The sequence below is a fragment of the Zonotrichia albicollis genome, chromosome Z (genome assembly GCF_047830755.1).
Source record: "Zonotrichia albicollis isolate bZonAlb1 chromosome Z, bZonAlb1.hap1, whole genome shotgun sequence".
Taxonomy (NCBI): Eukaryota; Metazoa; Chordata; class Aves; order Passeriformes; family Passerellidae; genus Zonotrichia; species Zonotrichia albicollis.
In genome coordinates, this window is record NC_133860.1 from 58296922 (window position 1) to 58323641 (window position 26720).

General features: G+C 35.8%; 1 protein-coding gene across 1 annotated transcript in view; it reads right to left on the minus strand.

Annotated features, from left to right (window-relative positions):
• The window catches only part of CNTNAP4 (contactin associated protein family member 4), a 202851-nt gene extending 179973 nt beyond the window's left edge, over window positions 1-22878 (minus strand). Inside the window, exon 1 of the mRNA XM_005495530.4 lies at window positions 22387-22878. Coding sequence (XP_005495587.3) covers window positions 22387-22471 — 85 coding nt within the window. The 5' untranslated portion in view covers window positions 22472-22878. The remainder of the gene's footprint in view (window positions 1-22386) is intronic.
• Between the last annotated feature and the right edge of the window lie 3842 nt (window positions 22879-26720).

A 26720-nucleotide genomic window follows, 5' to 3' on the forward strand; every position in this document is an offset into this window, starting at 1 on the left:
ATTAAAAAAATGTATTTTTTTCTTTTCCATAGAAGACAATTCCAATATTTGCATTATAATAAACTTCATAGCAACTCATGGTAAAAACTGAATTTTATTATTACTAATTTTTATTATTATTACTAATTATTTTGTTTTTATTATTACTAATTATTAATTTTAATTTTTATTATTACTAATTTTAATTATGATTTACAGAAAGATTCACTTATTCAACCACACACAAACTCAGTGGAATTAGGTATTCACTGAAGATTTCTTTTTAACTGATAGCATGAGATACTTGTCAGGTGTTTAATTCTGCAGAAAGGGCATTAAGTTAGTTTCAGAAAGAAGGCTGTGTTGATCATACTTTAGAAGAGTTTGTGATAACTTAACAATTATTCCCACAGGCAAAATCCCACCATTTATAGGTTTGTAAAAACTGAAAAGATTAACTTATCATTCATTTATCATTTCTATAGATTCTTGGTAAATCTGGTTTTAATTTAAAAAGGTCTTAGCACTAGAAGGGCTGGATCTCAGCATGAAGAAAGTGAACAGAGCATGAAATTGCCCTTCCTTTTCTTATGGAACTGCTTCAGGACCATTTTATTGGTCAGGAACTCTGAGGAAAACACTCAAGTTTTAGTTTGGTTTTCTTTTTCCTTTTTTTTTTTTTTAACTTGAATACTGAGTTGAATTGAAATCACACCTAAAATTCATAGTATTCTTGGAAACATTCTCTTTTGGACACACATGACTCTCAGAGAGATAATACTCCAAAAGTAGATATCACCCATTGTAAAGAAATTATTTGCATGATAAAATTTAGATTCACTGCAATAAAGAATAAATCAATTGCACTTCTGATATGTGTAATGCAGAATATATCCTACAACAAAATTCTTCTATTCACAGTGCTAAAAATAAATCAGTTTAGCACGGGGTGTCTTATCTCAAGTCTCCTTAAATAACATTCCTTATTATCCTTACCTTTTCCTACTCTTGCTCTTTTTCCCTCTCTTTGAGACAGACACTTTTGGGGTTGATTCTGGTTTTAGTTTGATTTTAGAATTTAGTTTGCTTTTCTTAGTGTGTCTCAAGCATCCAGCAAGTAGAGTGAACCTTGCCAATGAATTCCGTCGTGATTTAGCTTTTACATTATTTGCTCATATTCACTGATACCTTTGCAGGCGATTCTTAAAGTGACCATAAGATATTGAATCACAACACAAGTGTTCACCCAATGTTATTCAAATGAACTGTCTTGCTCTACACATCAAGAAGAATTTATGTGGTTAATAAAATGGCTGAAGAAACAAATGGGAATATTCCTCTCTCTCTGGCCAATTGACTTTTTTCCCCCTCTGACCGTGGGTGGAAAGTACATATGAAATTAAAAGATCTGTAATTCACAATCTCTGAAACTGGAACCTAGAATAATTAATTTATATTCTGTTTTAAATTAAAAAAAACAACAAACAAACAAGGAGCAGTAGTATACGCACCCACATTTTTTTCTGTCAGATTTTCTCATTAGATTATTTTTCTGAGATGCTCAGCATGAACCTCTGGATTCAGTGCTTAACAAAACTATACACTTTCACTCCAAAACAAAGCTCTAATTAAGAGCACAAAGAGATTTTAAAAGGGTTGAGAATAAGGAAAATTATCTTTGAGCCATGTGATTAAAATATTTCTGCCCATCATCGAAGAGAATCTGAGTCAAGTTTCATTGACTTAAAGTAGTATATATTTTAAACAATAACAAATTTGCAATCACATAAATAATTTCTTGGAAGGTTAAAAGATATAAGTTTTTGATCATATTCAAGAATGACCTATTTAAAGCAAAAAGGTGCTTAATACTTTTGCCACAGCAAACCTAAATGCTCTTATATGAAGATGGTGCACAACCATATTCAGGACATACCTGCATGCACACATTTGCAGCTTTTGCTAAAGTGTTAAAATCTTTAATCAGCTCCTGCCAACTTCTCCCCCTTACAGAAATTGATATTTGTAGAAATGTGATGGTTTTATTATTACAATATCAGATCTGTTAAGTTTTTCATTTGTTTGCCATTCTTAAAAATTTCAGGTTTTAATATGAGGGAGAAATAAAACCTGAGAGAGTAGAAATGAAACAGGTTCTTCTCTACATACAGAACAGTATATGTGCACACAGTCATGTAAAATCAGTGTTTGTGGCAACTGAAGAAATGTGCTGATGATGTCTTAAATACTGGTGAGGAAAAGCAAATTTGAAAAAAGCTCTATCAAAATTGAGAGTTTTCAAAGGTTTCGACTGCCTATGAATAAAGTTGACACTCATCATTTTAAAGAGTCCTAAGAACACTGATCTTTAGCAGGAAAGTTCATGGTGAGCCTGCAAAGAAATTTTAGAAACATAACCAAACAAAACCCAAAACAACCAACCAACCAAACAAAACAACAAGAAAAAACCCATAAAACTCAAACAAAACAAAGATACCCATGGGAGAGGGATAATCAAACCTTATTCCCCAGTATTTTTTATTGGTGTCAATACGTAGTGCACTCTGCTGAAACTTACTCTAAAGCAGGTCAAAATTGGTTTTGGGGTGTTTTAGCATTTTAAGGCTGAAGTAAAATACTATGTTTTCTCCTTATAAAACTCATAAATATTTACAATCTGAAAGCTTATAAAAGCTCAAGTCAATCACGCAATTTCATCAAGTTTACTTCCTTCCTGTATTTTTATTCAGGGTTGAGAAGGCACAATGTTACTGCAGAATACTAATCTTTTTCTTTAGACAAAGCAAATAAAACCTTAAATCAAGCAGATAAATACACAATCTGATGGTAATATCAAAACAACAGATTATAAATAGTGAAAAAAGCATATCTTACATAATCTTATATCTTATACAATGGACTAAGTGTCATATAAAGACACATTTTAATATAAGCCACTGGCAGTTCTTTCCTACCTGAAGTCCATGAGATACTATTATAATACTCATATTGTTGTTTAATGTTACAGTTATCTAAAAGTTGTTACATGGTAAAAAGTACCCTAAAATTGGGATTGAGCCAAAGTAATTTTCATAAAACCATCATTACATTTAACTGCTTGTATTTATTCAAAATGACGGGCCATTACAGTTATAATGCAGCACAATTTAATAATTTTCTTTTAAATTTATACAAATGGAGAGAAGTCAAAAACTTGGTAACTTCAGACAAATGGCAAACAAAGTACTTTTCCCTGCTTCATCTAGAAAAATGTCTGTGTACTACAATTTAAATATTTAAAGTTATTAATGTATGTTATTTCAAGGTATACAAATGTAGATACTTAAAATCAAGTTTCACACTTTTCAGATCTATACCAGATTTTGAAAAGACTTGATTAGCTAAATGACATAAATTAATAACTCTCACCACAAAATCAAGGGGCGCCAAAAATTTCTGTGCAGGAACTTGAAAGACAGATATATTTTTAAGCATTAAAAAAAATCATAATACACAAAACACTTCTACTGGGCACAACACATTTAGGCAATTAAACAGAACTTACTGCTATTAGATCTGCTTTTGTTTGGTGAAGATCTAAATTTTACTAGGTATTTTTATTAAATGAAAAACATTTATTCACTTGTAACAGCTCAAATACATTACTTGATCTAACCAGATTAAGAAAAGCAAAAGAAAAGCCAGGAGTACAGAATTAAATCAGACTGTTCCCTCATAATGTAATAAAAAGCAAATATAAAGTACATGCAAAGTATTTTTAGAAACAATAATCCCAGAAAGAATTCCAATATTCATATTACTTACACATTTATTGGCTGTTACCATCTTATTTTATGATGAAATTTAAGAATTAATTCTGAGTACACATGTATCTTTTAATATCCATGCTTCTGCATATCATTATGTCCAACAAGTACGGAGTGCCTATGTTTATTGATGAGACATTCAACTTTCCACTACACACATCTCATTTCCTCTTGAAGCATGAAAACATACAGGCTTAAATGTGAAATTTCCTTGCTCCCACAAATATAATGTTATGTACTAAATTATATAAAAAATTCTCTCAAACGATCTTATAAATGTGACTGATGACCAAAGATATTGAAGTACAATGCATAATGTGAACAAATGAAAAACAAAAAAAAGTCAAGACCAGTGTATTATTGCACCCCAGCTCTGTTCACAAGTGTCTGTCTCTGAATTCTGAAAACTTGATACATGTCACTACAGATGCAAATAAACTAATCTAACTGGGTGAATTAGAACAGAGTAAGTGGACAAAATCCTGTATACAGAAAAAAAACTGATAGAAAAAAAAAAGTGTAAATCTGACTTCAATAATACAAAAGAATTTAGGAAAATTCTGAAAGAATATTTAAGAAAATGAAGGTAAATCAAAAACTAGATCAAATGGAACAAACTTTATCTCATGTAGATCAAGTTAAAGTAATCTGTGGTTTTCTGAGACAGGCAATTTTTAGAAAAGCAGTGGCTGATTTTATCTATTGTTATATAGGAAACTGCTAGTCATTCATGAGTACATGAGAAAAGGAACTACATACTGCATAAAAACAGGAAAATGGCAATATGAGATACGGAGAAGGGAAGAAGCAAACCACCCATGACTTAGTAATTACAGAATCAAGGAATTCCTTAATTTTAATAAGATCATGAAACAAAAACTATAGATATATTAATGAATTCACTTCCCTGTACAATTAGGTGTCATCAATACAGAGCAGAATCAAGATATCAAAAGACAGAGCTAGGTGATGGCAGTGTAACAGAGAATGAAGTCTGGCATCAGAAAATACAAGGTCATGTACCTGACTGAAAATAACAAGAATTTCAGCTCAAGTAAGAAGCCTATTAAACAGACATGACTGAAGCATACTAGTCAGTCATAAAATGACATAAAATTATTTACACGTGTAAAAAAGCAAGTGGATGCTTAAAATTTATCACATTAAATTGCTGTCTCAACATGAAGAATTACAAATCCATGTCCCAGCCCCAAAGATATGGATATATACAATTTACTGTAGGCCAGTCCTAGTGGATAACATCTCATCTACAACCCTCAATCATCTGGACGGACAAGAAAGAAAAACAGAGCAGAAAATTGTAGGGGGTTTGGTTTATTTTCTTTTGTTCCTTTTTACTTATAGAATTTTCTCCGTAAGTTGCTAAGAAACATTAACAACTGGGTACCTAAGAAAAACAAAAGGAGTGGCCAAGCTCAGGGGAGGAGGGCGTCTGGTTGCACTTCTCTTATCTGGGAGTTTTCGAGAATTGGGCAGGTAAAGGACGGGGCTGGAACAGCTGCTCTCTCTCTCTCTTGGCTTTGGAGGAGGACGGTCGGAGCTGCTGCTTGAGGAAGCGAGTTCGCTGCTGCCACCAGAGCCCAGCCCGGAGCTCCTTCTTCAGTCATGGGGTGAGCCTCTGCTCGTGAGAGCAGCCACTGAACGGAGACCTTTTTAAGACCTCCCTCACTAAAAGAGGAACCCATTCCCGACTGTTGGGGTGCCTGGGATCCTGAGCTCGCCTCTCCCTGTCCTGCTGGGAGCCGGGCCGCCCCTGTCCTGCCCCTGCCGCTTCCTCAGCACCGCTCCGAGTTTTTTCACTGCTCTGCAGCCCTGCTCCCCCTGCCTGCCGAGACCCCGCCGTCCCGGCTTGGTGCTCCTCAGAGCCCTGCTGGGGCACCGGGATCGGCTACCCCAGGGCTGTGAGGCGAAGCCGCTCCTCTCTCCCTCCCTGCCTGCCTGCCGAGACCCTGCCGTCCCGGCTTGGTGCTCCTCAGAGCCCTGCTGGCGCACTGGGACCGGCTGCCCCAGGCCTCTGAGGCGAAGCCTCTCCTCCCTCCCCTCCCGGCCGGGCCGAGCCGCCATCACCGCGCGCTGCCCAGCCCGCGCCACAGCGCCCCCTGCAGGCGCGGGGAATCCCCGCCCCGCCCCGGGAGCAGCAGCGCCCCTGCCGGCCGTGCCCGGAACTGCAGCGCAGGGGAAGGGCCCGCGGCCGAGCAGGCCGGGACTGGGCCCGGGGCCTGTTTGGTGTCGGTGCCGCAGCCGTGGGTGCTTGTTTGCTTTATCTTACACACCAGTAAAGAAATACTATTCCTGTCCTCATCTCTTTGCCTGAGACCCCCTTAATTTTAAAATTCTAATAATTCGGAGGGAACGGGTTTACATTTTCCATTCCAAGGGAGCCTCCTGTCTTCCTTAGGAGACACCTGTATTTCAAAGCAAGACAGAAAAAAATCAAGGTTTTGTTCATTCTGGACTATGAGACTTAGAGAAAGGTAAAAAATTCCTTTTTCAAGGGTCATTTTTCACATCTTTCCTTACACATTCACAAGGAAGAATACAGTACTAGGACAGAAAACAAAATCCAGTGTTACTGATTGCTTGCTCTCAGATGAATGATAGAGCTCTACTGACGTAATGACACACTCACTATAAAGCAGTACAAAATACTGATGAAACCAAGCCTCAAAAAAAGCCCCAAAACAACTATTAAAACAGATAAACCAATTTTTAAATATTGACCTTTTAGTGAAAACCAACATCTTGTACCTACTGTCTATTTAAAGTTTCCAAGTGCACTATAATTGAGGGCCAATTAGAAACATTTAGACAGTCAACCTTAGGAGTTCCTGCCTTATTTTGATTGCTAACACTATCATATTCATGTGAGTATAATATAAGTAAAGCTATTCAAGCTGCCTATGTGAAATAAAGAAAACAAAAGTAATTCACAAGGACACTCCCTTTCAACCTGTTCGTCGAGTAGAATAGAATAGAGTAGAATATTGCAAAATTATTATGAAATCTTTCAAGAAAAAACAGAAATGTAAGAAAGGAAAAAGATCTTTTTTGCACTCTCTCATTTTAGTAGAACTGAAATACTGTGTTAAAGTAACAGTGCAAAAATAACACATTAAAACCAGTTTAGTAATCGGTTTTGAAGAATTAGTAAGGCCTTTGAGGTATAATTTAATTTTCAATTTATTTGCTACATAAATCTTGCAATCCAATAACTCTTTTTTCAAGAAGAAAGATTATTTTTAAAAAATTTCACCTTCCTGGTTATAAGACCAGCCTACTTTGTTAGCTTAATTATCACATTTCTTATCATTATGTTAGTTTTTTAGTATGAAAAATTTGTATGAGATAGCTACTGTTGTGCTTACTCAAATCATAAAAAAATTATAATTTTAGGCTGAAGATGGTATCTTAATCTCTTGGCAAATACTGAAATCTCAAAAATACAATAGATGAAATAACTTGGGTTCTTTTTTTTCTGAACAGTATGCATTGTTTGATGGAATTAATTATTTTTTTCTCTTGGCCCTAGTTCATCAAGTTTTTCTTCACTCTTTTCAATGAAGGCAGTCTTTCCATGGAAAGGAAATCCCTTGCTAGACTTTTCTATTTAGTACTGCCTTCTCACATTTCTATACACAGCTGTAAAAATCGCTGTGGAGACAAAAAGACTATGCTGAGCCTCTCTTATCTTGCTGGTCTGCTTAAAGAAATGTGATTCACCTTTAGAGAAAACAAATTGACCCATCTAATAGTATAGCAGAGCACATAGAAAAACACTGCATTTCATTATTGCGTAATGAATTTACGTACAATTAAAATAAAACTCATCTTGTCATTGCATAGAATGCTCCTGCTCTAATTATTGAAGTATTATCTACCCATTTTCTCCTCAAGATAGTGCCTAATTATAATATCAAACCAAGTATTTCTTACTGTTAGATCAATAATTTGAACTTATGGTGGGGGCAGAGGTGAGGGAAGCAGCTGTTCTGGGGGGCTTGACTGAAGACAGCACTATCAGAGACATACACATCTAGAGGAGGTCATGGCTGTTCTCCTCCTCCTTTGACATAAACTGCTGTTTTCACTTTGTTCAATGCTGTTGCACAAAATAGTTAGAACTTCTACTAGTGACAGAAAAAGACATACTAAGTGAAGCATTCTGTTACTTGGAAAGGCATCCCTTCTTACAGATGTGAGCTCAACACACAGCAGCTGTGAATGGCATACCTAAAAAAACACAGAAATATTTGTGCAGGATGTTTGGCATTTGTTTTTTTACTGTGAATGCATATCAGAACTAACTCTGAAATTTACACTGAAGAGTAATGATAGATATCTTCCTGATCACCCTCAGGCAGGGTCTGCATTGGTATTTGCAATTTGATTGCTTGTGTCCTGTGTTAAATTCCCAAATGTGAATATAAACATCAATTGGAAAACCATGTTAAAACTGAGCAAAAAGAAAGGTCTAAGAGAGCTCCACAGTCTAAGGCACATTAAAAAAACCCTAATGTATGTTAGATATTTCATTAAAAGAAATTTTAAATCATAATTGTAAAAATAATAACAAGAAGCTCCACTGGTTTGTGAAATAATTCTTTACATATAGATTTGTGAGTACAGTTACAAGTGCTATCTTGCCACCCTACAGAATACATTGATATTATGTATAAAAATTTTAAGAAGTTTAGCTCCTGACAATTAAACGATGAAAAGTTCTTTTATAGTGCTTTGCTGTTTTTGTAATTTTCTTTTCCCCCGATTTTGAGTTACCTGGGAATACAATCAATGCTACCTTGAGTTTCCCAGCAATAAAACCAATTCTTAAAACCAAAAAATACTAAGATGCAAAACAATGGAAAAATCAGGGAATATATTCTTGCTCTTTTAAAGGTGCTCATGCTAGCTAGGTTCCTGCTGAAATCTTTTCTTGAACAAGGACAGACTGGGAGCCCAGAGTGGGACCCGGACTTAAAATCCTTTAGAGCCACACACAGGTATTTCATGCCTTAGCTGAGGCAACTCATGAAGTTGTTTTATTCTCTTCCACAATTAGAAAGATTAATTCTTAAAAAATCATTGGAAAGACTTCATTTTGTGAAACCGTTTGAATACTGGAGTTACACAGGGGGTGTACAATATCAAAACCCAGCATTAAAACCACACAAGGTAGCAACACTCTGCATGCAGCGCTGACATGCACAACTAATGGTTGTGAGTAAACCCATTTGCTAACACAAGAGATGATGTGTTACAGATGGAATGTCAGCAGTACACAGGTTTAGTGTCTATCAGGCGCCTCTTTATTTTATGAGTTGTTGCTTCTAATATTCAAATATATACACGACTTCCAAGTTCAAAGGACCTATCTGCTCATATCCCTATGAAAGAAAATTGCACATTTCTCACTCTCATAGTAAGAAACAGTAATGAGCAGAGTGGCCAACGCCTATCATAGAAACCAAATCAAGTGTGAGAAATAGAGATAATCCCAAATCTTGGAAAATTTGCCAGGGAAACAAATGAGGCCATGGTGAATGAAACAATCAAGCATCTGAATTTCTGATACCTGCAAAAGGGAATTGAGGGAGTTTAAGATCTACAGAGTATCCCTTACAGTCTAGTTCCACAAACCTTTGTTTTGACTGACCATGTAACATTATTTCATACTACAGCAAACTCCACCCCTGTAAAAAAAAAAAACAAAAAAAAAAAAAGAAAAAAAATCCTGCACAGAAGTGTAATTATTTCTATAGTAAATGAATGAATTTTCAAGTCCTAAAAAATCTGGGCAAGGCATCACTCCTCAATTTTAATATTGTTTGAAAACATAACAGACTAAGACATGGGCACCTGTGTTTTGCCCCTGCCCATAGTCTTCAACTTCAAACATAGTATTGTGTGTAAGTTGGGTACAAACTGTATTTTAACATTGGAACCACAAAATCAGACTTCTCAACTACAATAAAAAAACAGTTACCTGCAAAGCTACATAAGTAGAAAAGTGGAAAGGGGAAAGTCAAATTCTAACTGGTCATCAGTAGTAAATCTGTAATTGAGAAATAATTTGGTACAGAGGTAAGAATGCCTCAGAAGGGATTAAAGGGTCTAGGAGGAAGATTGCCAAACAGATGACTCCCTATTGTCTTACAGCAATCCAGGAATACCAGCAAGGTGATTGGGTCCAAATTTGGGCAGCAGAACAGGGAGAAGGCCTAGACCAAAGGGTGGACCAAGGTGTGACCACTCACAGGGCTGGTTCTGGGGCTAGAGGGTAGAAAACATCTGTCAAGAGGCTTCTATGCAGACTTGTTTTAAAACAACTTATTAAAGTGAGATTCTGCTCACTGTGTTATTCATTAATTACATATAGATAGATAGATAGATAGATAGATAGATAGATATAGAGATAGAGATAGAGATAGAGATAGAGATAGAGATAGATAGATATTTTTAAGCATGAACATGTGTTTTATATGCCTTGACAGATAAAATAAAAATTCCCCAACACTAGTTTAAGCAGAATATCACTTACTATTTATTATTTTAAAAAAATTTTTACTTTCTTCTGAGTCGTACATTTAGGTTTTGAAAATAAAGTTTCTGTTTAATCTGAAGGAATAACACAATTCTTCTTTCATAAAAATTCCATATTCTAATATTGATAATACTGATCTGGCATAGTATTTCTTCTCTCAGTGATGATAGATTAATTGCTGTAAAAGTGACAATGAGTTATTTGCTTGGAATAAATTTAAGCAATCAAGATACTATCTGTCAAATATTTTTAGGCAGATATTAAAATATCCTATAAAATAGACCACTGTTTATACTCCAAGAAGTTAACACACTGAGTGATTACCACTCACTGCTATTTGCCACCTATTTACCTGGTTATGTTTTATGAAAAATTACAGTTTAAGAAACATCCAATATTTTAGAATATTCTAGTCTGGAAAAAAAAAATTGTACCAAACAATACCTGATTTTGTGACTAAAATTGTCCACTACCACAAAAGTGGTTCTAACATATTTTTAGCAGTGGGGTTCCAAAGTCAGCAGAACACTGTCTTCATCACAACTTTCTCCTACACATAGCTTTTTACTGGCAACAGACAGGGTAGGAAGGATGACAGAAACATTTAAAAATTCTTCCTGGGCTTCCTGGTTTAAGAGTAAATTTATTACATTTAACCATTGTGAATTACTGAGAAAATGACATATGTCCAGTCTGGGATGTTTCCCAAACGTTCTTCTACATTAGTTAAAGTCACAAAAATTATATAACTTATTAAATATCTATGCCAATAGTAAATGGTAACACATGAACAAAAATTCAGATGTGAAAGATGAATGAATCTCTCATTAAAAAAATCTATTGAGACAGCATTAAAGCATTCAGCAAGATAAGGATACATGTAACTATAAAAGCTAACATGTGAATATGAACATCTTTAAATCTGTAATATTCAAGTATGCACAACCATGCACTGAAACTTGACATAATTTGATTCTACACAATATATGTTTTCAACACCTGCGGTATTACCTTAGAAACACTTCCACTGAGACATTAAAAAAATGTATTAGAAACATCAAAACAGAGACTACTCTCTTCGGTACCTCCATCACACATATAGACTTTACTAGAGCTGAGAGCTAGATCAGAGAATTCTATCTGTTAGAGTTTCTCAGTCTGTCCTTGTGTAGAATATCCACAGAGAATATACTACCATCCTTCCCAAGAAGGAAAATGTGGTCAAATTTCTATGTAGTCACTGTAGAGATGCAAGAAGAAAAGACTTATTTGCCATGGTAGATTCCCCACCTCCACCCACCCTCCCACCCTGCCCCAACATGACACAATATGGGGAAAAAAAAACTTGTTTTCTACTGCAGTTTCCTAAGTATAACAGAGATGAAGTTCAGAAAACTGTGAATCCATCACTCACCCATCACTCTAAATTTGGGGCAGTCTGACTGTGTATCTACCACTGCTGGGCTACAGAGCAAACTGGTAAAGAGATGTAGACAATTCGTAAAGGGTTTGAAAATAACAACACTTCATTGCAGACAGTACAGAAATGTACATACAGGTACTTGCACATCAGTCTTCCTTTTTCCCAGTCTCTACCTCTTAAATTCTTTATTTTCCTGCCCAAAGAGAATTAATCAGAACACAGTAAAGCACAGATATACAGCATAAGTATGATCCATGAGGTAATGACTGCTCACAAAAGTCAAAACAAGTTGAGTAGAGATGGAGGTTTTTGAGCCCTTGAGAAAGAAAAACAAAAAAAATTAAAAAGTCATCATATCCCAAACACATTAAAAATATACAAGGAGTAGATGCGAAAGTGATATTCCATAAAAAAATCTTACACACTGCCTATCATAACTGAAAGGATTCTTCAGGAGAATGCTATAGCTACATTTAACCTGTCATCTGTGTCTAGGTGAGAGTTTTACACTTAATTATTGTTATATGCACTGCAAATTTTACCCAGATATAAAAGCATATTGATAGTCTCTTTGGGTAACAGTAGATCAAAACCTAACAAAGGTTTGGCAGCTGATTGATCTATCACTGAATTCCCTCTGTATTTTATTTTACTTGACATCCAAATAACATTTTTACAGAACTGTGCCCTGAGAAAAACCCTATCATAGTGTTCTCTTGTGCCAGGCTGAACACTGCTATCCAGATCTTCCAAAAGTACATCAGGAAATAAGATTACAAAGCACCATGGTACTGTTTGTTCTGTTTTGCAGGGAGAAAAACATATTCAGTGGCATACGCAGTTGTTTACAAATATGTTTTATGGAAGAGCAAGTATGTTAGGAGTAAAGTTATGGGTTAGTATTTGCAAACAAGTTTTATATTAATCCCTCCTGTCTCCAGGAGCTTGGTCTGTTCTCAGTGTTAATTACTGGAGGACATGTCTAGTCTTTGGAGAAGTAGCCTCTGAAACAGACCTTGCTTGAAAACAGAAATGTAATCTCTGACAAGTATGGTGGAGCTCCAGAGCCTGCTGGCATGGTGAAACTGGAAAACAGCCCTAAAACTTCCACACTCAGGCTGATAAAACTAAGAGTTCACTGCAACATACTTTATCAATTTCAGGGCAGAGCTCAGCAATCGTCAGTGTGCTCCATTGCATCCAGATAGTCCTGAAAGAATTTAGTTTTAAGGGCTATTTCACCCTTGAAAATTAAAATCAATCATCTTGATAGTTTTTTTTAAAAAGTTACCATTGACTCAGAAAACAGCAGTAGTTTTTCACTATAGGCATAGAAATTCCCAAACCACAGTAAGTAGCTAAAATTCTAAATGTCTTTCTCTTCTCATATTTATATTCTGTCAAGCAGGACAAATGAGTAATTCTTGTTTGTTGTACAGTTGTGTATCTGAGCCCTCCAAACAAGGCATAGCGAAAGGAAATAAAGAGACTAGTCATATTCAAACTATGCAGCATATCACTGTTGAATGAATATTCAGCTCATTCTTTCTAAAGCTTTTATTCAATATTTATTTACGCAAAGCTTCCATTGATTTCCCTAGGAGGTATAAAGAATAAGGATGAAATTCAGTGCTATTTTTGACTGAAACAAAAACAACTCTCCCCCAACAAAAAAACAAACAAACAAACAAAAAAACCAACAACCAAAAAAATAAAACCCCACCAGTTCCTAAAGATTGCTTGTGCATCTTAAAAAAGAGGGGTAAGTAAATCTCACTATGATTAAAAGCTATTGCAAACTAGACTACTGCAGATAGGCTTCCTGTCATTGAATGAAAATGAAAATTATAGTGAGAGCCACAGTTTACTGCCTTGAAGCTTCTTAATCTAAATAACAGTCAGTCTAGATGGTAGAAAAGCTTTAAAGTAACCACAAAAGTACCAGGATATTTTTATTTCGTTTATTGTTTTACGAAAAGAAATGCTGTAGGGTTCTGGTTTTGTTTTTTTTTTTCATAATTGAGTCTATTTCACTGTATGCTTTCTTTGGAAGAAAAAAACAACCCTACAGTTTTGACAAGTCTGGGTTAAAATGGAGCTGTAATCATGGTTTATCAAAGGGGTGGAAAGATCAGGCTGTCTCAGGTGGATAGAACAGTCAGTTTCAGCTTATTTAATTTAATGAGATTGCACTTTACCAGAACATTGTGCATGGTCAAAATACCTGTTTCACACTTTCAGGAATGAAAGAGAGTCTCACTGGTAGGACATTTCCAGCTTCTTACTTAGTCCCTATGTTTTGTCTAGGTCTAGCAATGGCAGCGGCCTTAACCCCTGGGAAATCAAGGAGCACCTTTGTTACCAAACACTGAACAGGGAGACTCAGGGAGTCTTAACAGCAAAGATGAATGAGTTGCCAGGTATAGCTGGTGATTTCTGTACAAGATAATCAATACAGATTGGTGTACTTTTTTCTAACACTTACTTACAGTATGATATTTTGACAGAACTGGAACCCATCTCATCTAGCGTAGATGTCTACAAAGCATACAGATTACCTAGTTACTTGGTCAAAATCAGTAATGACAGCCAAATGGCACTTTTATACTGCAAATTCCCTGTGAATGCGATTTCTTCCTTCCATCTTTGTCACGACTTCTTCACGTAAGATATACTTTTTTTTCTTTCATATGACTAATAAGGGACTTAGCTAGCTCAGATGCAAATATCTAAATTTCAGATTTTTAATTTCATAGAGATAAATCTCATTTTTCCTGTCTCAGAGGAAGACAGAAGTTAATCATATGCCTCAAAAGTAAGTAATATTTGCAAATAAATGGAACAAGGAAATTCTCCCTTCTCCTGCTAAAATCTATAGTTTTATTTCTAATTCCAAAAGTCTTTGAGGTTCAAATTGGTATTTTCTTATTAGTATTCCATATACATCATCTAACTTTACCATAATCAGTAATAGTGAAGAAATCAACTTTGCCTGTCCCCTTAAATTTTTCAGATAATTACAGAACATCCATATTGAGCACATCCAGTCTAATGTAACTCAGGATGTGGCAAAATGCTGCCAGTGAACTAAACCAGTGTTACAGGCTCCCTGTATGCAACTCGGTTTGTTTGAAACAACACTTTTTTAGTGCATTTTCCCCTCAAAAGGTTTTACTCTTGCTGTCTTGTTGAAAACCTCTGCCCCAGGGCTTCTTTAATAACAAGATATTCTGTTTTTCTCTCCTGGTGAGGTTTATCAGGTTATGTGGCATGAGAGTAACAATATTTTTCATACTCTGTTTAACCACGTATTTTATGGGAATTTTGTTTTGTTCTTTAGAATTTTCTATAAAGGTATTATTTCACAATAACTCTGAACAGATCAAGCAAATACAGATGGGGACTTCTTGCAGCAAATATTAAACATAATCAAAAAAAATAGAAAATCTTATTTTTAGAAACAACTAAGGTTTTGAAAACACTTTCTACTTAGATTTAGAAGAGGACTGAGGAAGACCTGAAAAAGTGAAAGATTTTCTTCAGCTGTTGGCTGAAAAAATTATATTAAGTAATAAAAATAAATTCAAATATTCTAACATACTGCTTCTAATCTACTTCTCCCTCAAGACCCCATATGCAAATATTTTAATTGCTCAAATAATATCTTAGAAACAAACAAGGATTCTAACAGCAAGGAACAAGAAATAACTTATTCTTGAGCACAACGAAATAACAAGATCTACTTAATGAAAAATTATTAGACCCACTACCCAGCTGGACATATTTTCTGACCATACTTTTTCTCTATCCTTTGAGACTTAAGGCCCTAGAGGCACTTTTCTTTACTTGCTTATTAAGTGAGTACGATATTTAAATAATAATTCTGTTGTTCTTAATTTTAATTTACTTAAAATGAAGCTTCCAAGATTTCAATCACTTTTCAAATTATTGCACAAAAAAAATGCTCATTAAGTAGATTACAGTATAGATATTACCTCAGGTCTGCACAGTATTTTGGTTCCTAAAAATAGCACACCAATCTGTAGTAAACACTTTAAAACCTTCTTCTGAAAAGCAAAATAATTGAACATCAATCCTCCACTGTGTTTCACAGATTTAACTCAAGGTTACTGGCCTCAATTTCAAGTGGTAATAGATGACCTACAGAGTATTGTATATTCCACAGAGAATAACATTAGTCTGTAATGGGATACTCACACATATATAAAACACAAACACATGACAAATAAGTAAGAATGATAAAATACAGAGATACAAAACATTGCAGAGGTAAAATTTCAGCAAACCACAGTTGGCTAAATTCTAGCAGTAAAGATGCATCATTTTTTACAAACAAATAGAGCAACACATTTTGGTCTTGACAGCATGCTGTTTCTCCTATATGTTTTATGTTATTTCTCAAATTTAGAAGGACAGCCTTTGTTATAATGATATTTATCTAATATATATCGGTATACTGAGAAAGACACCTCTTCTTCAATTTTTAATCTACAAGTCACATGTAGGCCCTGACTGCCAAAATTACAAATTACAAAGAAATTTTGTACTTAAGAACTACCAGATCAATTTAACAAAACAGTTAACAGTGCAAAATACAAGCAATTCTACAGAAACTCATCACAATCAATGCTTTCACTATTGTTTTCACTTTTCAATTCCTTTTCATAAAACAACTGAAAATTCAGAGGGAAAAACAAATTTTAACTTTTTACTTCAGAAACATCTTAAAAATAATGTATACTTCTGGGGTCAGTGACAGACACAGACATGATTAATTTTAGTACTTGTTATTTCTTCACTGTTTTTAAAAAATTGCCTGGAGTGTTCTAGGAAGGAAAGCCCTTTGAATTAGTGATGGCTCTCACAGCTCCCACCTCTGTTATCACCTTGTTAGTTGAGAGCAGCTAACATTAAACATTAAAAGTACTGAGAAGCAGTTCTAACTTTCCCACAATCCTGTGTGATACAGCACACTGAACTCTCAGATCTACAAGAAGCACAAAGGCACGGGTTTATCTGGGGGGGAAAGAAAAGAAATATTTGAAAGATTTAATGCATCTTGACTGTCCAATTGTTCTTTGATATGCTTGTTTGGAGTGGGGAGGTAGTAGGATTGAGAAGGGATGGGGGGATATGTGGCCTATTTTTTCTCAGCTAAACTTGTTCGAAGGTGAGATTGTTAGAGTTTTTTTCAAAAGATGAATCAGTAGACAGAGTACTAGCAAGTACATCATATGAGATATTGTGCCGGTTTTGGCTGGGGTAGAGTTAATTTCCTTCACAGTGACTGGTATGGGTCTGTGTTTTGGGTTTGTGCAGAACACAAGGTTGGTAATATAGAGAGGTGGGTTTTTTTTTCTTTTGGGCTCACACAGGGGCAAAATCTTTTCTGCTTTTTGCACTGTCTCAATGGAAAGAAGTTAAGAATGCATGGAAGGCTGGGACAAGACACTGCCAAGAGAGATGACCCAAAGGGATACCCCAGACTACATGGCATCATGCTCAGCGTATAAAACTGGGGGAAGGGGGAGGAAGGGGTGGGGCAGTGATATTTGGAGAGACGGCATTCGTTTTCCCAAGGCACTGCTATCCTGGAGATGGCTGAACACCTGCCTGCCCATGGAAGTGGAAGAAACACTCCTTGTTTTACTTTGCTTGTGCGTGTGACTTCTGCCTTTTCTATGCAAAGAATTAGAAAATTTCTGAGTTGGAAATGACCTATGAGGACCATCAAGTTCAATTTTTCTCCATCCACAAGTTTTTTACCTATCACCCTTCCTCATCTTTACCTGCTGGTGGGGAAAACACTGAGCAGCTATGTTGGGCTTGGTCGATGGTTGGGGTGAAAACAACACAGACCTATAAATATAGTACAAATTACCTGTTTGTGGATTTTTTTCTAATGCAACAGAGAAATGCCTGGAAAGAATATTAAACCTGAGCTTTGTTCCTCATACACAAAAATATGACAGAAGTGCACATTATTTTGTGAGACTATGGCAAATCATCTTAGCCAAAAGTTGTCTTTCTCATGGATGAACACAGATGTAGGCTTACACACTCTAATGTAATAACAAGGAAAGCAGAATGGCCAAGACTGAGTATTTATGAGAACATGAAGTTAGTGCTTCCTATAGAATTTCTGAATGGCATTTAATCAAAATATAGGATGCCCTAACTTATACAGCAAATGTAATAAATAATTAACATATATCCTACTGCATTTTCTGCTTGTGGTTGATACTATCATACTTTGAGAACATCATTAATTGTCTCTCACTTTTCTCCAGTCATGACTCCTCCAGTCATGACCAAGTTTGCTCCATCCATCCTGCTGATTGGGCTCAGGGACAAGTGTATTCATGGGAATTCTAAAGCCTGAAGTAATGGGATGTGAATTGCTGATTATACTCAGTGTGATCAATCCAAGGCTTTTCTGTGAATTCTAAGCCTTTAAAGTTTAAAAAAAAAAATTTTTTTCTTCTGGTGTTAGTTTAGATTCGATGTTGATGCAAGTTTTTGATGTTACTGTAGAAACAACATATGAAATATACCAGAGATGTCTGTAATGTTTTATTCACGTAAGTAATTGCCCAGAGATGGCCTGATCTCTGATGAGTTCTCCATTGCCCTCTCATAGCAAAGATAGATGATAATAAACAGAAAATAAATATTAATTAGGCTAAAAGAAAATTAAGGAAGGGACTGCTTTCTCCTCCCCTCCAGTTCGTATCAACGACAAACTAACAGTAAAAGAATTACAATTTAAATTAAATTGCTTTTGATTAACAGCACTTCAGTATCATTTCAATGCGGTTCCATAAAATTGTCAGTTATTCTACAGAGTTGTTTGGTACCAATTATTAACATCAGAATGGTAATAATTTCAAAACTGATATACACTGTTTTCCTTGTAGAAAGTAATCCCTTCCCAACAGGTAATACTTGTACGATGACTTGCATCTGATGGTATAATCAAGGTATGTATTCACTCAGTCCTCTCTTTGAAAACTTCAGTTTCATTAATAGTCATTCTCTGTCATCTTTAGAGAGGTCCTCTAATCTAGCATTAATAAGAAATTCCTTTTATGTAAAATAAAATCAACAGCAGTCATAATAATAGTAGTAGTAGTAGTAATAATAATAATAAATGTTTATGTGCTTACAGAACTTGTGATCATCATAGTACACATGTGAAAATCTGAAGTCATAAAAGCTTCTGCAAAACTGGGGAGTTTTAACACGGAGAAGTAGGTATGCAGAAGTGAGAATTTGCATGGAAACTCCCCAATTCGTCTTTATTTCCATTCACTGCAACAATTTCCCTTAATAATTTTTAGTCACAGCTGACTTGATCTGTATAGAGGGTTTAATTATATTTTCTGCAACACTTCAGTTTTAGAGAGTTTAAAAAAAAAGCCCCTGCACCTACTAGAGTACCAATTTCTGGCAGTGATGATTTAGTAACTTGCTGATTTACAACACTAGAGACAGTTACCAATAAAATAAAAATGTCTCATAGCTCCAGTGGAAAAAAACTTAGAGCAGTACTTGCCTTAATCTTTCATTTAAAACTCACACTTGACCTTATACAATTACTTACTAAAGCTCTGCACTTCAAACTTCTTTCAACTACACTGGAACTTCATTTCTTTGGGAGGAAGAAAGTAGAGGAAAGCTCTAAGCAGCACTATTACAGAACTTTTAAAATATTTGGAATTTCAGCACCAATTATTACTCCTCTTGGTTGGAAGTGTCAGAGTTAATTTTCAGGGGAAACAAAAAGATAAGACCCTAGAAAGAAAATTTCATATTTAAATGAAACTTATAATATTTAAAATATTAAAAATATGTCTGTTATCTCCTGACAACCTAAGAACTTAAAAATCATTTTACTCAAAAGAGTAATATTGCGATTTCTTTGAGACAGAAATAATTTTAAACACATCAATTTTTGATCTAGGAAATTCTCTTTGGACAACTGACTTAGTAATATTACCAATGCCACTTCAAGATGGCATTTAAAGGTCTTTACTTTTGTCTTCTCTTACTGGCCGCTGGCCTTAAAGGCAAAGGAAAACTTAAGTATTCAGGATCCATTACTGCGGAAAGAACCATAAAATTAAAACAAGAAGAATACATTTATACAGAGGAAAAATTAAAACCCCATCCTATCATCTTTGATGATTGGCAGCCTACTGGAAAATCTAGCCATCAAAATTCATTCAAGACATTCAAACTTCACCTGATTTTGTAAATGGGTTTAATAACTTTAATGCCAATAGTAGAAGCACCTACTTAAAAGGATTTCAATTCCTGGTTAACAACACAAGAAGAAAGGAGTAAAATAAGTTCAAGTAGGTAGATAATGGCTCCTGCATGGATGTACCATAATCAGTAATTACAAAAAACCTTTTCTCCTAAGGTAATTTTTTTGAATTGTAACACGCTAACAAAATTTATACCATAATACTTCAGACGTAAGCTGTCACTTCTAAAACAAACTACCTCTCCTACAGAAATTTTCACTTCCAAAACAACATATATATATGTACAAGGATTTTTTTTCCAGATTAGATATTGAAAATTAACAATGTGCATTAGGGTGACCAAGTTCTCAACAATACATTATTGTTCATTGTTCAATTTAAGTAATTTATTTTTTCCATAATAATGATATCTTCTCTGTAGCATGGGCAGAGTTCTTGTATTTTCCATTCGGATGAGTGTTTTGACTCAGTTGTTAGGATTTATTCCTAAATAAAAATACTTTGCATTTATAAATAACAGCATTTACATGAAAAAAATCTGTTCATTCACTTCAACCATTTGACACATGATTTTTCCCTGTTTTTGAGATGTATGTGAGAAAGCCAGTAGTGAACATATTTTATACTTGATTTGTTTCATCCTTCAGAATTCTGTATTGGAAAGAAGCTTGAGCCTCTTCCTCCAACCTTGCTTCCTAAATTGTAAGAGTGACCTCTAGTGCTTTACTGCTTCGCAGTGTGATGCGAGTCTTTTTTTGCAATGGCTTTAATATGCCTTCCTGTAAGCAACTGATTTACTTTCGTGCATAGTGCCAAATGCTATTAATGTGCAATTCAATTATCATGGTCTTGTGAAAATGGATGTATTCATAAACTGTACAATGCAGAATGATGAAGAGAATTAAAGCTGTGACTGGATTGCAGCAGGGTGTTTAACATGAGGAACTTAGTATTCATGTTTAGGGCTACACTATGCACTTGAGTATCAAATGAGATATCATTTCTGAATGACAGCACAAGATCATTTTGGTGCTGCAGTGTGAATGTCTGGCTCATGGGAGCATGTTTAGTTTACAAACCATCCATATGCAAAACCCTAGGCTATAGATCCATTGAGCACTTCAAACTTCTCTGCCATTGCTCAAATGTTTCCAGGGAGCTGTCCCCTGCCACTGGGCTGTGTAAGGTTATTCCTGAACATTCCTCAGTGCTTTGACATGCACCTTCTTCCCATGGAATCATTACTTCAGCCCTTCCCATTCCTGTGATGCACAAGCAGTGCCTTAACAGGAAGGGGAGAAAATATGTTCAGTTCAGGTTATGAGCATCTGGCATTTAGGCTACTGCACTACCACAGAACACAAAATGAAATCCTTCAGCTTGTTGAAGCTGAATCAAATGGAACAAGAACAACTCATTTCTATAACTGAATTATAAAAGCCCTGAAAATTAATTACTTAATAAGGTTTTTCTTTTTTAATTTAAAGGTAATTAACCTAATTCAATACTGGAAACAGATTTTTCAGATACATATATATTTTTATATATATATATATATGTATGTGTGTGTGTGTATTTATCTAGCTATATATCTCTATATATATGATTTGCCTCCTAGAGAGTAGATTGTCCTTAAAACTGTAATCACGGTCTTTATTTTGGGATACCACCCTGCTGGCTAACTCATTAAAAAAAAAAAAAAAACAAAACCCAAACTTTCTATTGTTACTGTTAGCATTCTCTTCTGTAGTCATGCATGAACAATACTCCCTAAGCAATCAATGCAGAGACTCTAAAGTCTTGCTAGCCACATTTTTCCTTGTTACATTTCTACTGCTTTTGAACCGCACTGTGATTGCCATTCAAGTTGAGTGCCAGCTTAATCCAGGATATGCAGATACTAGCTTTCAAAATTTTCAAATGCTAAAATCCACTACACAATAGAAACATTGCACAATAGAAGTCTGCCAGTAATTCCATGTAAGACAAAATTTCTTGGAAAATACTGCACTTCAAAAGAGAAAACAAAAATGAAAATACAGCTGAACATGCATCCCTTAGCAAAATGCTGCTTTCAAATACTCTTATACAGTAAGCTTTATAAACAACATTCTGTACATAGACTCATGACAAAAATCTAAAGAAGAGTTTTAGAAAATTTTCAGGCTAGAAGCTTGATGTCGTTATTTCAAAGCATAAATGTTTATCTCAAAAATTATATTTACTCCAAATGCAAAAAAAAAAAAAATCACAGAAGTTTTCAACATACTCTGGATTGAGTTTTAAATCATATGCAATACTTACATTTATCCCCTGTCACTGCCATGTGCTGGCGGTGAACACACAGGAAAACGAGCAGCTTCAAGAAGATTTCAGTGACAGAATCCATGTTCACAATCACTGAGGCACGCAAAAGAACCAGAGTATTCGGAAACAGCTGTGCTGTACTTCAGTTCTGCTCCTGCCTCCTTCTCCCCGCCTCTCCTCGCAGAGCAGCTTCCCAGGGGCCAGGCACCTCAGCCAAACGCGCTCCGCATCTCCTGGCGCACGCACGCACACCTCCGGATCAGCTTCCCAGTCTGGCAGCAGCGAGCCCAGAGGCGCAGCAGCGAGAATCTCCCCCCGGCGGCACAGCGGCACCGGGGCGCACCGGCCGGCTCGGCACGCCGCTGCAGCCGGCAGCCCGCGGGGGCGGCGCTGGGCACCCCTGGCGGCGGCGGCGGCGGCGGCACCGAGCGGCCCCGGGGGCGGCGCTGGGCGGCCCGCTGGAGCCCGCCCTGCCCTGCGCCTGGGCAGCGCCGCTCTGCCCGCCGCTCAGCCTCTCCCGGCCTAGCAATCTGTCTTTTTTTTTTTTTTTTTTTTTTTTTTTTTTTTTTTTTTTTTGTAATTTTTTTCTTTTTTTTTTTTACACTTTCAGCTGCAAAAGCGTTGCTAGTTTTGCTCTCTTAAAGGAAAGCGATTTGCCTGTAAGATAGAGCCTAAGCCTGCGAGTAAAATGAGCAGCCTGCCTTTATTTTGAGGAGTGAGTGATTGACTGTCCCTCAGGAAAAGGCACCACCACTGTCCCTGGAGGGCTTTATCGCTATTAATGCTGGCATTAAAGAATTACATTCTCAACTCCTAAGAGTAAACTCCTAAACATATCTTTCCCAAAATACTTTGGGCCCCACATAGTACATAGAGCATTTTGCTTCCTATCCTTTCACAAAGCTGTCTTTAAACCCTCCTATTGCTTGTGTTTGGGAAATAGCTTCATTTGAGAAAGAGCTTCAGAGAAATTTTAAGTAATTGTATTCAAACTGTGTTTTAAAAGTGTATGATTTTGGTTTGTGGTTTTGTTTGGTTTTCTGTTTGTGGGTTTTTTGCAAAACAGGCTGAGTTACTGTATATGCTAACTCTAGCGACGCTTTTTCTCAAGTATGATAAACTGTACTAACTGCGTAATAACTGCGTATTAGCAAACTCATGACATTAGTGAGGGTAAAAGCTGCATTAAAGGACCACATCAATGGCCCCATCCCCGCTGCTTCTGCAGTGATTAAGCTGTATGAACTGTCCATGTTTTTGCAGAAATTACTATGACAATACGAAACTGCATGCCTTGTGACTCTGAGGTATATAAACAGCAGACTTAGCATTTGTATATTCAGCCCAGTGGTCTAAACTTCGTCTTCCTACTTCATGTGAGCTATCTAGCAGTTCATATATACCAACGGGATTTTTCATCCTAAGTGATACTGCTGTGTGTGGGTTAGACACTAGGTACAATGTTGCTGACTGCTCTCTCTTCCATGTTGCAGAGAATTTTCAGCAAATTTCTATGTAGAACTGTTCGGTGTCAAGAATAACTGTGGGATAGAAACAAAAGGTGAATTCAGCTCCCATAGCTTCTGAATTTTTGTTCATTATTCAAATCAGTTTCCTCACTCCTTGAAGGATACTCTTATTCATCTACAGAAGTAAGAGTAAAATGGGTTCTGGTTTCATGCTACCAAAGCCAACCTGTGTTGGGTGTTACAAAATTGTATTTCAGCTCAGCCAAAACAACTACAATAAAAAACTTGAGAGGCAGGTTTTTTTATATCCTTTTAAAAAACAGCATGATTGAGACAAAGAGGCCTATTTCTAAATTGGGTAGAAAGTTTCAAGTTAATAATCTAGAAGTTAATAATCTATTACGCAGCTGGCCTTCCATTTCTCCATGTCAACTTGAACAAATATTTGAACAAAAATGCATGAAGAAACTGTATTAAAGATTATGTGAATCATAAGCTGCCTTCCAGCTCTCCTAAATCAACCTTTAAATTCTACATTCTGTTTCCAGAGTTTACTACAACCATAGAGTCACTGTCCAGAAGCTGGATTTCTTTGCTATATAGTTCCTTGAGTTAATATTGACCTTCTAACTAAATTAATATGAGCATAAAAATGTTCCATGTGCAGCATCCCATCTCTAAAAAATATCCCATGAGATGGTCCTTGACTCTGCAGCTAGACAAAATTTCATGCTTAAAAATAGGACAAATATCACATAAAATCTTGGCAAGGACTTTCAATGTAATGATGTTCTTTAGGATTAGCTTTAAGTTACCCAGGGCTTTGAATCAGAAAGAATTATTATTCTGGTAATGTAATGCAAATTCAGTAAAAAGGCCAATGCCATTGTGGGTAAATATTTGTCTTATAAAATAGCTTACAGTCACCAAAATGGAACATCTAACAGACAAAGGTCATAGAATTTTCCACTTTTATATTTTTTTTTGACTGAATTGAATGCATATATACAAATTGATGTAATATACTTTTATAATTATGGAAAAAGCAGTCTTAGAATAAAATGGTATGCCAAAACATGTACATATGTTTCTGTTTTGACAGATAGAATTACAGAAGTCTATACAATATGTATCTGGAATATCAAGATAATCATCTCTTTATCCATGGATGAATCTATGGTATCTGGTGCTGGTAAAGTGCATAAAATAGCATAGCGTGACTCACACAGAATATCGCAACCTCCTCTTTGCTTCTGCATCGTATCTTTCTCCTGCATCCGTGAAATATTTCTGCTCACATAATCTTATCTCTGTATGCCAGCATCTCGTTTGCCATTTCTCTTCCATACAGTGTCCAGATTTTTCACTAACTTCTGAGATCCTCCTTGTGGAATTCAGACAAGTCTTTCTGTTTCTTACAAGCCTCTTTTCCTATTGTATTTTAAAACTTCCCCCGCTCTTCCAATGTTTTGTTTTTCTTCTCATAACTTACTTTTGAAATTTCCCCCAAACACCAAAAACCTTACTTATTTTATTTGCCTTTGAAATGCAGCATTATGACCACTTGATTTGATAGAGAATCTTTCCAGTTGATTTTCATACATGTATTCTTTAGAAAGACTGCAAGTTCCCCAGAAGAACTGTGTCTTGTTACAAATTAATCCTTGCAGATAAAGCATCTGCGAAGTTTAGTTGTTCAAAACTTTAATTAGTTGACCTGGATATTGCCAGCCTTCGTTTACAAATGAAGGACCTTGTAGTGAAGTCCTTTTTCTAGCAGCCAAAAACTAACAGAAATAATTCCTCTTTAAATTATTTACACTGTGACTTTTTGTCTATAAAGAAAAAACACTTTTAAATTCATGTTAACCATTGTCCTGGTATTATTGTGATCTGCTTATTAATTGTAAATCAATTTAAAAAAGGACGGTTATAAGCACTTTCTTCTGTTTCTGGTACGAAATCCACTTCACAACAGGACAATTGTTTTAAGTGTATCACAGTTATTCAATACACATTATTTAATAACAAAAAAATAATAATTTGCTTGCAAAGCACAATAATAAAAGTATGAAAATTCAGCAGCGTCTATACTGGCTAACTGAGAATACTTGTTTTATTCCTTCCTAGTAAATTCCTCATTCAAAGACATCAACCAAATCAGAAATTAGCTATTCACTTACTACCTTCTTCACCTCACCCTTCACTAATTCAGCTCCATCAAGCTCACATTTACTATCCAACTAACAGTGACACTGCAACTTTATTTCAGGAGGCCAGAAATAAGGATTAAAATTTTAAACGTTTATGTTCATCTTTTCCTATTTAGTTTCCTCGGTGCCCTCGTCTGCGTCATGGCCTTGGTTAACCCTCCTTCTGGTGCCACCTGCTGCAGTTGCGTTGGCATTGCAGGTTTCTCTTCACAGCACCCAGTCGTATCATGCAGCTGGAGAATGTGTCTTTTTAATGCAATAGAATTCTTTCATGATCACGTAAAATCTTCTCAGTACTATTCCTAACCCTGCAGAAAAAAACCCTGCTGTAATTGTCTGCAGAGACTGCAGAGAGCAGAAATGCTCAAAGACAAATATAAATCAAAAATAAATGAACAGAACCACATAATGCCAGGTACACTGTAAGTGATATTTGCAATGTTTTTAAGCCATTTTGAAAAAAAATAATTTTCATATCCACCTTATATTGCTACATGTATTATTTTATGATAGATCTCTATATAGTAGGTATGACATAGAGTAAAAATTGATTTTCAGAAATCAGGGTAGCATAACTACTAGTCTTAACAATGTTTTGGTTTTTTGGTTTTTGTTTGGTTTGTTATTTTCCAGTAGCGCCAGCATAGCA